At 41.8% G+C, this 14,124-nt stretch overlaps 1 protein-coding gene across 1 annotated transcript in view; it reads left to right on the forward strand.

Annotated features, from left to right (window-relative positions):
- The first annotated feature begins 173 nt into the window (after positions 1–173).
- The window catches only part of dchs2 (dachsous cadherin-related 2), a 172,217-nt gene continuing 158,266 nt past the window's right edge, over positions 174–14,124 (forward strand). Inside the window, exon 1 of the mRNA XM_012955977.3 lies at positions 174–3,121. Coding sequence (XP_012811431.2) covers positions 740–3,121 — 2,382 coding nt within the window. The 5' untranslated portion in view covers positions 174–739. The remainder of the gene's footprint in view (positions 3,122–14,124) is intronic.

Here is a 14,124-nt window from a genome sequence, read left to right on the forward strand (position 1 = left end):
GCGGAGCTCGGCGGGCAGAGCGCAGGGCGCAGTTAGTAAGTAAGCGCACCGTACCGCAGTGCTCTATGGAAGCAGCAGCTTTGTCCTTGCCTGGGGATCACGTGATCAGGAGGAGCCGGCAGAGCGCTAGACGCAGGCAGAGCAGCGAGAGGCACAGAGTGTCTGTACTGGGAGGAGGTAGCACTGCGGGGCTGAGCTGCTGCCACACTCTCTCTCACACACTTGTTATTCCTATCAACTTTTTCCCTTCTTTTTTTTCTTCCCTGCTATCACTTATCTTGCCTCCAGGGGATTTCATTCCGCTCCTCTTCCCAATAAAGAGAGAAGGAGGGAGAGAGCACAATACACACAGTCCAGTAATGATGGAGAGCTGCACCTGACCTGATCGGTGGGAAAACTACACACACTGAGCAAAGGAATCCAGATGTGAATGGAAATACGGGGGATTTTTTACTCTGTGTACAGGACAAGAAGACAGACAGGATACAGCTTTTTTTCTGGATCTCTGGACTAAATTAACAGAGACTGCCAGGTCATCGGGACTTTAATATATACATCCTCAGAATATAAAAATGAACTTCACATACTGGAGAAGCTAGGAAACGTCTGGAGGAGTAGGGGGATTTTGCAGCCCCCAAAAGACTTCCTCAACCAAGGGACCTCTGTGCATGGCTGAATGAGAGCAACACTGCTGGATTATTTCTAGGTGTTTTAGGAGCAGGATAGGGGCCCTATCAGTATGTATATAATAGGAAGCAAGAGTAATGGGGTGAAAGTCAGGGCAGAGTGCCAGCTCTTCAGCACTTTCTCTCTGCAGCTGATGCTGCTGTTGTTCTGCTCAGATTGCTGCTGTAGGGCTCAGGTGTATAACCTCAGTTTGGCTGTTGATGAGGGGCTGCCCCCTGGTACTTTGGTGGGGGATATCCGTGCAGGCCTACCCGAGGGAAGCCCAGGAGAAGGTTTTTTCCTGTCAGAGGAAGATGGAGAGTCCCTTGTTCTAAGGGACTTCCAGGTGGACTCAGAGACTGGCATTGTAAGTACATTACAGGTTCTGGATAGGGAAAGAAGGGAACATTACAGCTTTGTGGCAGCTACACTGCAAGGGGAGGTGGTACAGGTGGACATCCTTGTTAGGGATGTAAATGATCACTCCCCAACTTTTCCTGTACACTCCTTGCAGTTGCAGGTCTCTGAACTCACTCCACCTGGTACCTCTTTCAGACTGCCTGCAGCCTGGGACCCTGACATTGGGGAACATGGACTAAAGGGTTATGCTTTACTAAGGGGCAGCCAGGAGGCACCTTTCATTATCAGGTATGGACATGGAAAGCAAGGTTCAGGGGTTGAAGAGGATTTGCCTACCTGGGGACAAACTGTAAAAATTAGTGATAAAGTGCACGGTGATAGGGCCAGAGTGAGCAGAAGTGTTTGGGAAGAGGCAGCAGAAGAGAAACAGTGGGGTGAAGGTAGAACCAGTACTTTGGGAGGTCTAAAAAGCAAACCAGAGGAAATCCAAAAACCCACGGAATATATTGATCTTAGCGTGGGTGCAGGTAGAGGCCTTTTACAGGAAATAGATACTAAAAGACAAGACTATGGCATAGATTCTTCTGCCCATTGGCAGGACTATGCTTCTGAACTACATGTAGATACGTTTGCCACTAATGTTGCAGAACACAGGGATAAAGAGGATGTCAGAACCCACGATAAGAGAATGGTAGAAGGGGTTGGAGCTGACTCTACTCTTCATCCTCTTGATCTGGTATTGATACAATGGTTAGACAGAGAAGAACTAGATAATTACCAGTTAGAGGTGGAAGCTTTTGATGGGGGTAATCCTAGAAGGACTGGAAGGCTAATTGTTGACATTGTTGTAATGGATGCTAATGACAATCCCCCGGTTTTTGACCAGCTTGATTATAAAGGATGGGTATGGGAGAATGCCCCTATAGGTACTTCTGTATGTACTGTTCATGCCACTGACCCAGATTTGGGAAGTAATGGGGAGGTAAGATACAGTCTACGATTTGGGGAGGGTTATTTCACTGTAGATGAGGAAAGTGGTGAGATTAGTGTAAGCAGGCCCCTGGACAGAGAGCAAATATCTATTCATCAGCTTGTGGTGCAAGCTAGAGATGGTGGTGACCAGCCTGAGGTTACAAGTATCTTGCTAACAGTGAAGGTGCTAGATGTTAATGATAACAGCCCAGGTATACACATCACACTAATTACTGAAAGTGGTAGGCCTGAGGTTTCTGAGGGTGCTAGAACTGGGGAGTATCTTGCTAGAATATTTGTGTCTGACCCTGACTTGGAGTCTGAAGATGAAGTTTGGGTGGAAGGTGATACAGAAAGAAGGTTGATGCAGGAAAATGCAGAAAAGAGGGAGGGATGGCCAGAAGAAGAACCTAAAACACAAGGGGTGACAACAAAGATGGTTGACGAGCAAGAAAATGTGATGCACCACTCAATGCCAAATTTAGGACCACTGATCAAAAGGACATTCGTGGAGCAACAGCGTGTGTCTGTCAGACTGGAGGGTGGGGAGGGCTCCTTTTCTCTTCAGCCTGCTGGACCCCAACTTTATTTCTTATGCGTCAATGCACCCCTGGATCGAGAACTTAAGGACATGTATGAGTTGCAAATACTTGCTTGGGATACAGGTTCCCCACCACTACAGAGTCACAAGACATTGCTCCTAAGTGTCACAGATTTGAATGACCAGCCGCCAATGTTCTTGCAGCCAGAAGGCTACCAGGCTACTATATCTGAAGCTACATCAATTGGAACTGCTGTATTAATGCTCAAAGCCCAGGACTTGGATGAAGATGGCCCAAATTCAAGGGTAACTTACTCTCTCCAGGAGAGCCAAAATTCATCATCTTTCATCCTGGAACCAGGTACTGGAGTCCTGAGCATTGCACAATTATTGGATCATGAATCTGCTCCTGTGTTGAATCTAGTAGCAGTAGCAACAGACCATGGTAGCCCTCCTCTCTCTTCCTCTTGTACCATTACTATAACTGTTGAAGATACCAATGACAATGATCCAATCTTCTTGCAGCAGTTTTACAATGTATCCCTCCAAGAACATACTGTTTTAGGCCATTGCTTCCTTCAGGTAAGTGAAGCTTTCTCTCTTTTTATATTGGTTTTGAATTATTGTGGCACTACACATGCATTTTAGTTTTTACAGCTGAGATATTCGGAGACTGTGGCATTTACAGAGGTCACAGATTCAACATCACAGGTAATAAAGTTATACAACGTACAATCTACACAGTAGGTCTGTGTTACTGCTGCCTTTAAAGCAGGGATCCCAAACCTTTTTTACCCGTGAGCAACATTCACATATAAAGAGAATTGGGGAGCAACACGACCATAAAACATGTTCCTGGGGGTACCTAATAAGGGCTGTGATTGGCTATTTGGCAGCCCCTATATGGACTGGCAGCCTACAGGAGGCAGTACACCTGGTTCTATGCAACCAAAACTTGCCCAAAAGCCAGGAATTAAAAAATATTTGCTTTGAGGCCACTGGGAGCAACATCCAAGGGGTCAGAGAGCATCATGTTGCTCACGAGCCACTGGTTGGGGATCACTGCTTTAAAGGGACAGTTATACTAAAGGTGCCAAAAGGTCACAAAGTACAATTTAAAAAACAAAAGGAAAGTAAACATTTATTTAGTTAATTATAAATAAAAATGAACTATGCATGAAAAGTTTAAAAACTATTTTTGGAACTTTTACATTTTTCCATTGTGTTATGTTCATTCAGTGGTAAAATGGTCAGTGCTGCAAGGCTACTATCTCTATATTAAAGCAGGTAGAAATATATTTTTATAACTTTTGCATATAAAGGGCAGATATGGGATCTGCTGTCTGGAAACCTGTCTTTCAGAAAGCCTCAAAATTTGGCAAAGCTAATTTCATCATTTTTGACTGCTTTCATGGTAATAAGAACACAGCACTTTGTGTGTTTCTTAATCAGAAATCAATTCTAATGCCAAAACAATGTTGTTGTTGTTTCTTTTAACCTTTACCCTGGCAGCTTTTTAGGATTGCATCAATTAAACCGCGTTGCAATGCACCTTTTCCTGTAATGTAACCATAAACCTGGAAATGTAGATTCTACATCGACAGGCTGCTATTTTTTTATGCACTGTATGGTACTTACAGGGGAAGCAGCCCTAAGGCACACTTCTCCACATTATTGAGATCTCTTATCTGGTAAGCCCCTTACCTAGGCATTATGGATAATAGATTCCATACATATAAGAGCATATTGTATAGCTTTGCACAAAGATGTAGGGATACAATAGTGACATATGAAAATAAACCAAGTCCCTACTTGTAAGAGAGTATTTAAGAGTAGAGAGATGTTATTATTCCGGTCCTTCAGCTGCTTCATGAATGTGGCTGCTGCGGAGGCAGGGATTTGTAGTAGACAGCTGGAGGGGTTGAGTAGAACATGACTTCTCCAGAGGGTGGTGCTGGCCTGAAATAGTGGGAGGGATGGACTTTCTTAAACACCTTCCAGTTCAGTGTTCCCCTACAGAATCTGCCCTGCCTCTCTATAGCTGTGCACTCTCTTGGTTTTCAGTCAGTTGATTTGTTATAATCTAGTTAGGGGTTCTGCTTTTTTCTTAATATCAGAATTATTATGGAATCCAATGGTGACAAATACATATGCAGCTCATATGTTGTGTCGTTTAGTTTAGGGCAGGGGCGAGCCAAGCCGACCGGGCGCCCTAGGCAAACCGGTCGGCCAACTCCACCCACCTCCCTGCCCCCCCGAACGGCGCATGCACGCCAAAGCACAGGAGGCGGTGGAGGCGGGGCGATTAGATTGGCCATTGCAAAGTAGCACTAGGGGTAGGCAGGAGAGGCTCCTGCCTGGCGCCCCTCAATCGTTGCGCCCTAGGCAGCTGCCTCTTCTGCCTACCCCTAGTTCTGGCCCTGGTTTAGGGATGGGTGTAATCACTGGGGGTTGCTAAAATGTTCCCCCCGGCCTGGGGTACCTGTGAGAGAGTGAACCTCTTCCTTCTTCTGTCTTTGCGTCGCTTGTGCATGAGCAGTAGAGTGAAAAGCTGAACTAACAAAAAAGCCAACTTATACACTGTACTGCACATGTGCGGGCCCCGGGATGGCAAAGAAAGAAAACAGGAGGTAGAGGATCACTCTTGCACAGGTACCCCAATCTGGTGCAGTTTTCTGCTGACAGGAGCACCAGCTGGGGTATCAGATAAGCGATTACAATCACTGGGGGTGCCTAACATTTTGGCAGTGATTATACCTTTCCTTCTCCTTTAATTGTTGCATAGAAGACTGGAGGGTGTAGTTCAACAACAAGCAAATGATGTAGTGTAACAGCATCCTGGGCTTCTCTATAGCTGCTTTAATTATTTCATCTTTTAGCCGCTGATTGTCAGTAATTGTGTGGCCTTTTCTTTAGCCATAATGAGAAAATTCCTCCTGCCATAAAATTGTGTTGTCTGAGTAAATCTGTAAGCTCTGCTGTCTTCGTCTTTTCCGTATAAATCTAGTAGGACAGGACCGGCTGCCACAATCTGCTGCAGTTGCTACAATTCATTCCTTCTCACGTAGTGCTGCTGTTCCCCATAAGGCACTCAATGTTCTTTCTCCTACTGTCACGTCTCAATCCCTCTCTACTGCTCTTTGCAAAGTTACCTTTATGCAGTTTTCCCTGTCACAATTCTTCAGTCCTCCTCTCCTCTTTCCTTAGCTTCTTTGCATACATTTTCCACCACTAGACCTTAATTCATATCTGCCTTTTGTGCCTCTGCCTTGACTGTTTGTTTTCCTGTGTGGGAATCACACCGTTTAGCAGTCGCGCACCTCATGCAGCATAAAGTTTAATACAGGGACAGGCACAGTTTGGCATGATATTGTAGTAGCAGAACTCCTAGCTGCCCACTGCCACTTCAGCTAAAGGAGAAGTAGCTATATTTATAGTATAGGTAAAGGACCTATTATTCAGAATGCTCAGGATAAGGGGTCTTTCTGTAATTTGGATTACTTGAAAATAATTTAAACATTAAATAAGCCAAATAGGATTGTTTTGCCTTTAATAATTATTTTCATCTCAGTTGTGATCAAGTACAAGGTACAAGGACCTGTTTTATTATTACAAAGAAAAATAATTTTGAAAAATGTAAATTATAGAAGTCTATGGGAGATGGCTTGTTTTATTTCAGAGCTGTCTGGATAAGGGGTTTCTGGATAACAGATCCCATACCTGGACTGCAGTTTGGGAGTGCAATGGTGTGATAAACTCCCATACTATATATATATAGTAGGAGATTGCAAAATAACCAAAGTACAATGTGATTAAAGCATGCATCTTGTTTATTTTGGGGGAGTCTGACCCAGCACAACTATACAAAATTGCTCGGGCTCTTGGAATTTCAGAGCTGAATATATACAGCCACGTATTTCAGAATGATATGTAGAAGGCATATACACTGTTAGGGGTTATGGGGGAAAAAAATGAAATGCTGCTTACCAGTTTCAGTTTTTTGTTGTTGCTATGGTTTTGTTGACTTTTTCAATCCTTACATTATGTGCTTAGTCTAGTATTGTCATGTGTTTATTACACTCAGTTTACTGCATTATGACAGTGGCTCGCAGCGCTTTGTGTTAGATGCTGCTGTGCCAAATGAGTTCCAACTGTAAGTCAGAGGAAAAAGGGAACAATATCCCAGTATCCCACAAAGTCCAGCATTCTGGAAGGCATTAATATGTAATTGGGGCTGCTCCCAATGAATGAATTACAGGTACCAGTATATAAAGAAGGACGATGATGATGGATATTGCAAGCAGGGGATTCTGAATGAAGTTTGGGTTCTGCATTGATGAAGCAGGTTAAGACGAAGGTCACAAAATAACTGTTTCCAAATAACAACATCTTTCCTTTTCTGATGAAATGTTAACATGGTCGCTGACATTCTAAACAGTTTGATACCTTACGTCTCTCACCAGCAGCCACTTCAGCCCCTACTGAGCATGCTCCCTGGCTTCAGGCTTTGGCAGCAACTGTGAAATTTTAACACTTTAAACAGGAGTCAGGAGCCAGCATTAATGAGCAGCAACAGGAAACATGGGAGAGAGCATGCACAACTGATTCATGTTTAAAAAATAGAAATTGAAAATGCCCATTTGGTGTACTGCAGTATTTGAAAACAATAAGCTGAAGGTGAACCTCAATTTTAATGGGAAGCTCATGATTCTTGACCATAATAAGGGTAATTTATAACCACAAGTGCAGTGTGCAAAGTGCAATTTCAGAGTGCAGTGAGATGCGCCTGATGCGTCAAAATAAATTAAATGCGTGGTAGCTTATTATATCCGGCACTTGGCGACTATTGGTGCAGCCCCCGCGAATTTCCTGAAATTACCTCCACGGGCTTTTGATGTGTCCATTATGGGCGTGTACATGACAATAGCCCAGATTTAATTAACCAAGCAAAACTTATTTCCTTGTTCAATTGTAGACTTTAAAGGAGAAGGAAAAGTACAAACTAAGTAAGCTTTATCAGAAAGGTCTGAATGTAAATACAGCCATAGATACTCACAGAAAAGCTGCACTAAGTCCTCTATCAAAAGAAACACAGGATTTCTTGTCTTCTTTTTTTGGGAACATGTTCTTCGGTATTAGACTTCCTCTCTTTTAGAGCTCTTTTGGGGTTGGGGCTTGAGTCTGCTCAATTCTTTCCTCTCTCCCTCTCCACCTCCCCCTCCCTTCTCCTGCTCCCCCCTCCCATTAGAATGCATGAGAACTCACTGCCCCCACCCTTAGTATGTATGTATGTATAACTTTATTTATTAAGTGCCACAAAATTACAAAATTACACACAGGGAGGACAAGTGTTATAATAAATAAATACAATAAATATATATAAATGCACAGGGAATAAGTGCCATGTGGTATGAGACACAGTAGGAAGGAGATCCCTGCCCTGTAGCGCTTACAATCTAAGTGATAATGTGTGATCTGAGCTTCCAGTGTCTATAACTGCAGCAGGAAGCTACCAAGACCAAGCTAAAATGGCAGCTGCTATCAGAGGGATCTTCTAGGGCTCTTACTCAGGTATAGTAAAGCTTTCTGCTGATTAATATAGTGTTCTAGGTAGCACTAATGTGACAAATGCCAAAATGACTTTCCTCTCCTTTAATAGTTTCGAGTTTTCATGTGATAAACTACTACTGCTCATTAAATTCAATCTTGGCAGATATATGGGTTGCCAGTGGGCATGGCGAAAATCGCAAAATGACAGGCTTTGCAGGTACTGCTTAATTGTTGCTCTGTGTTCCCTTAATAAATAAGCTCCCCGCCAAAAAAAAACCCCTCTGTATCAGATGTTTTGGCACAAATGTTACGTCTTAACTCTGAAACAGTATGTGCCCTGCTCAGTGTTCAAAAATGATAAAAGGCACAAAATGTCATTGTCAGGAGGAAAACAGCTAAATCTGTTCTGAAAAGGCAGTGAATTTGATTCTGACCTTCTGTTTCATTTTGTGCCATATGGGAGAGTGTGAAAGCAGTGGACGTCATCTGACTCCTGATAACCAAGTAACGGCATGCACTTGAATATTGAAATGCTTAAAGATGGCATTGCAGTTTGTCCCCTCACGGTTTTTTTAAGCTCCTAGCATAGCAATGTGATTATTTTCATTGTAAAGGGCTCCTGTTTAGTTTCCAGAATTAAATTACGCTGCAACGAAACAGCAGTGTTCAGGTCTGAATGGTAGCATAAATACTGATAACTGATATATGAAACTTGTTACAGTGCAAAAACACCTGTCAAAAATTAAGATTTTTAATTGAAACAGGACTACGGGGCATATGGTACTTTTTTATTTGAAAATGGGTTTTTTGAGAATGGGTTTCCCTACCTGTATATGCAACTATCAGTCTTTATTATCTGTGATAATAGTGACCAACAGAAATGCCCTCTTTTGGGTGAAAAACTGTATTCCCATTTATTTTTCATATAGTGTACCAACATGAAATGCATACAGTAACTTTGATCTTGTCTGCGAGAGGTTTTCATAATCATTGTACAAATACATACATATATATATTTAGCTGGTACAAGCAATACATAAGGATTTTCAGACCTGGTAAACAAGGAATGATAAATTGCTGCCTGGTAGCAGCCTGACAATATTTATTTGTAGCAGGAGAGTCACTTTTAGCGCTTTGGTTATGCTCAGCCGCCTCAGCCCCAGAATGATCCAGTATTTATTTTGTGGTCATTGGCTTGAATCGCAGAGCGTGAAAGCTCTTAAACTCCATTCATAAAGAGATGCTGTCAGCACCATTTTCTGATGCACTGGGATACTGTACATGCCCTGCAGTGAATTAGGCCTTTTCCATTGTCCAGTCTGCAAAATTACTTCTTTGTACAATGCTTTGAGAATGTTTCCAGTTAACCTGCTTGCACATGTGCAGTTATAATTAAGGGGCCTTTAGCATCCGGGGGTATAGTTCTTCTTTAAAAGTCAGTTAGGGTGAGACATTTGCTATTCTAGATAATTTTGAAAGGGTGGCTAAAAGACATATACACCAATGTTTTCCTATACCTGTAGAGCTAATGGGGGGTACTGAGAGTGGTACTGTGGGTTTGCACTCATTTGAGCTAATTTATCAATAATTTGCCTGTGGGCAGTAACCTATGGCAACCGCTTGCTTTTTATTACTGTTATGGGTAAATGTGCCAAGTGTTAATAAATGAGCCACAGAATATAGCTAGTTTATAACAATGTAACCAGGTTGTGGCTGGATTGGGGACTCAGCATGACAAAGGAATCAGGGTAGAAATGAATCCACCACTTATTAATTTATAATATCCCAGCAGTCAGAATCCCTGGGGTCATAAACAGTGACTGCAGCAGATTTGCATAAACCATAGAGGAGTATCACCTTCATGTTGTGGAGAAAGACATTTGCCATGATAATAGAAACCTCTATACAAGCAGAGCACGAAATGTAAAATCAGCAGGTAGATTGCACTGTCAGGACTTGCATTACAAATAGACACGGTCCTACTCTTTGTGCATGCACATATGGGATTGATGGGTAAGGGTTGTAGCAGTATAAAGATTAGGGTACAGGATCCATTATTCGGAAACCCATTATCCAGAAGTTTCAAATAATGAAAAGGCCATCTCCCATAGACTGCAAGCAAATAATTCAAATTTTTAAAAATTATTTACTTTTTCTCTGTAATAATAATAATAATTATATCTTGTACTTGATCTCAACTAAGATAATAAATCCTTATTGGTGGCAGAAGAATCCTATTGGGTTTAAACAGTGGCGATTCTGGGGCTGCTGGTGCTTCGTGCTTACAACTTTAGCATCGGAGTGGGTCCAGAGGGGGCTGCATTGCTAGTTAGCAGAGCCACATTTTCGTTTTAAAAAAACAAAAGTTCGGCTGTAAAAGTTACCAGTGTTGGCTTTTTGCTGCCGCTGGTAAGTGGCCGCTCACTTCCGGCTGAGTCAAGGTTCTCACTTTGCCTCATGGTAGAAGCGGCCCTGGGTTTAAATAATGTTTAAAGTATTTTTTAATAAACTTTAAGGTACAGAGATCAAAGTTATGAAAAACCCCAGGTCAAGAGTATTTTGGATTACAGGTCCCATACCAGTACTTCCATTTTCAGTGTCTAGAATTTGTAAGTGTATAAGAGAAGAGTTAGGATCAGAGCAGATTTATTAGTGTACCGAAACCCTGCAGCCTATTCTGTGATATAAGAAAACATATCAATCAGGAATATATTATGCTGGAAACTAGGAGTTTTGTAGAACTGCGTGGCACTAATACATTTCACCATGTTCTTACTTGGAATCCATAACTTCAAAGACAGACATGTGCTACCCAGTGTTGTAATGTGGAAGAATGTGTAATATCCATGTAAGTGGGAGGTGAACACTTCCTCACAGAAAACACCCTGGTTGGAATCAGAGTCCAGACCCCAGCACGACAACGCAAAAGGAACACCATGATTCATTAAAATTCATTAAGCAAGGATGCATTGATTATAAGTGCACTAGAGGTTATACATAAAAGTAGTGCGGCATAAAAAGTGGCGGTGACAGTGTTTGGTTTAAAATTACCCTAACATATTTTGCCTAACATCCTGGGTGTCCACCGTGCCACGTGATATTGTGGTGCAGTAGCAGCTTCCATAGCTCCCAACTGTCCCGATGTTCGCGGGACAGTCCCTCTTTTGACAGCTCAACCCGCAGTCCCAGATTCGTACTGAAAAGTCCCTCATTTCCCTTTGATCTCCTGAAGCTAAAAAAGATACAAATGTTTCTCAAACTTAAATAAAAAGTAGCTTTTGGCAGAGAGCCCAGAAATCTTAACAAGCTTCACCTGCATTAGAAACATTGTTTCTTACATTTAATTAAATAAGTGGGCTTTTGGCAGAGAGTTAAAGGGAAGGGTAATTTCAGCTTTTTTTAACTGTAACAACACATAAAACAAGACCCCAGAAATTTGTTCAAACTTTAAATAACCTGCCAAATTTAGTCAAATGGAAGGGGTATTTAGGGGGTGTGGTTGCAAAAATGGGCATGGTCAACATATTTTGTTTTTGTCCCTCTTTCCATTTTCAGTGTTGGGAGGTATGGCTTAGCCTATGCTGATCCTTTTTTCTACACACATGCATACATATAGGGCAGCAGTCTAGATCGCTGCCCTAGGATGAGAGATGTGGTGTACATGTTCCCATGGCTCTGATTTAGCCAGTGCATTATGTCACTGCCAGAGAAGGCTAGGTAAACCAGCAGCCATAATGTAGGCCCTTGCATTTCAAGTACAGAGGCTCAAACAGCCCCCCACCAGCCCAATAAATAATGACTGTCCATGGCATCTTATAGCAGCCCCTCTGGCATTTGCCAGAAGTCATAAGATTGCCAGTCTGGGAGTGAGTGTGTTGGGGAGAAAGAGAGTGTAGAATGACTATAATGTAAGTAGCATGTGACTGCTGCCTGTGCTTCTCACTACAAGGAGGAGCACAGGTATTTACAGGCCATATTGGGTGCCAGTAACATAAAAAATAGAGGTACCTGCTTCCTGTATTTTTGTATATAAATCCTTGCTCCCTACCATTTCTGAAGTAGGAGAGAAAGGGGGACAAGTAGGTTTTTTCTATTCTGCTCCCCTCTGAAGACTTTTTTGTGGGGGGAGCCTGGCGCAGAGTAGCAAACCCTACTTGGCGCAGAGTTGTGCCACTGTTGTGTGCAATAGTAAAGGCTTTTAAGGGGTGCTCTGCCAGTGATTGCCTCTACAAAGTCAAAAAAACAACAGCTCCAACTTACATCTATGAACAAAAAAAAATACTTATATGGTATATTTTTATAAATGAATGTATTTTCCATGTATTTGCTAGATATATGCAGTTTCTATCAGTAATAATATATTAGTACTGAATCAATGACAAATGATGATTTAAATCTGGAATGCAAATGACATCTTTGGTAAACTCACCACTATTTATTACTGGGCTTCCTGAATTAATTATTAATTTTGTAATTAAAGCAAACGCCAGGGGGATCTGTCCCATTTACATTTGTTAATAATCACATTTCATCTGGTTTATCAAACAGCATCTCCATGTACAACTTAAATACATTACCAAGGTTTGTTCATTGTTCAGGTCTAGGATGGTCTGTGACAGGTGCTGTATATACTATCCTTCTTCTGTCACCCCCCTTATTTCTTATTTCAGGGACATGAATCAGCTTGTGTAAATTGGGAGAAAATTGTGAGAAAGGTTAATATCAGGGAAACTCCCAAATAGGGAGTTGGTAAGACCAATGGAAAAAGCGCAAATTGAAGGTAATATAACATCCATGAATGTACAATTGAGGTCTGAATGTACAATTACAGTTCAGGCTCATTAATAAAGATACACTGCATTTTTCTTGTCTGCTTGGGCTCCACATTTAACCTTCTGAAGCCGCCCACTAGTGATAGCTATTATACTGCTGTCTGATTGCTGAATTAACCTCCCTGACGTATTCTGTCTGATGTGCGGCTGATGTATGACAGGAAAAGACAAATAAAATATAACTAGTGTCTGAGATCACCTTGAGATTGGCTAGGAAAAGTGATAGATGAAGAATAAATGTACATACTTTGTGGGAAAACTTTTGTAAAATAGTAATAATGATTGTGATTGTACATCCCAAGCCATGATGTGCTGCGGTGAATGCATGCATACATTTTTAAACACAGGGATGTAAGTACGAATATTTGTCCCCAGGACTGCTCCGGGGATCAGGGGAGGCAAATGGCAGCATCTGGTATCTTTAAAGAGTCAATTTTTTTTTTTCAATGACAATTCATGTATTCTAGCATAGAGAGCACAATTTTGCTCCTGCACTAGCAATGTGGTCCCCTTCAATGTGTTCCAATGCAAAAAGCCTACTGCCAGCTTCGTTTGTTAGGTAAGTCCTACATTTGCTGTTGGACCTATAGGTGCAGGTAATAACCTTGCTGCAACAGTACAGGTATGGGATCTGTTATCCATAATGCTTGGGACCTGGGGTTTTCCAGATAAAGTTTTTTTCTGTAACTATGATCACCATACATTAAATGAGAACTATACCTACCCTATACCCCAGCACTCCACAACTGGCCTCCACTGGACTCACAGATAAAGATCAGAACAGGCACAAGATAGTACCTGTGAACTCTGCTGCATGTATATGACAGGTTTACATGTAGGAACACTTTTGACTGGAATATACAGTGTAGGGAAGTAGTAGGGGAAGACCAGTTAAGGGGGCCTGGCATTTGTGGAAGGCTAGTTATTTTTTAAACCTAAAATAAATAAATAAATATTAAATAAACCCAATAGGACTGTTTTGCCACCAATATGGATTCATGCAGCTTAGGTACTGTTTTATTATTACAGAGAAAATGGAGACAAAAAAAATTGAATTAGATTGATTAGGTTGCTTAACGTGGACTTGAGAGATGGCCTTTCCATTGTTAGGAGCTATCTAGATGTGTCTGTGTAAGAGATCCCATATCCTTGCATATGTTTGTAACCTCTATTTCTGCTTAATAGCTGCCTTCACGGACTAGT

This window comes from Xenopus tropicalis, chromosome 1 (assembly GCF_000004195.4).
Source record: "Xenopus tropicalis strain Nigerian chromosome 1, UCB_Xtro_10.0, whole genome shotgun sequence".
NCBI classification, from domain to species: domain Eukaryota; kingdom Metazoa; phylum Chordata; class Amphibia; order Anura; family Pipidae; genus Xenopus; species Xenopus tropicalis.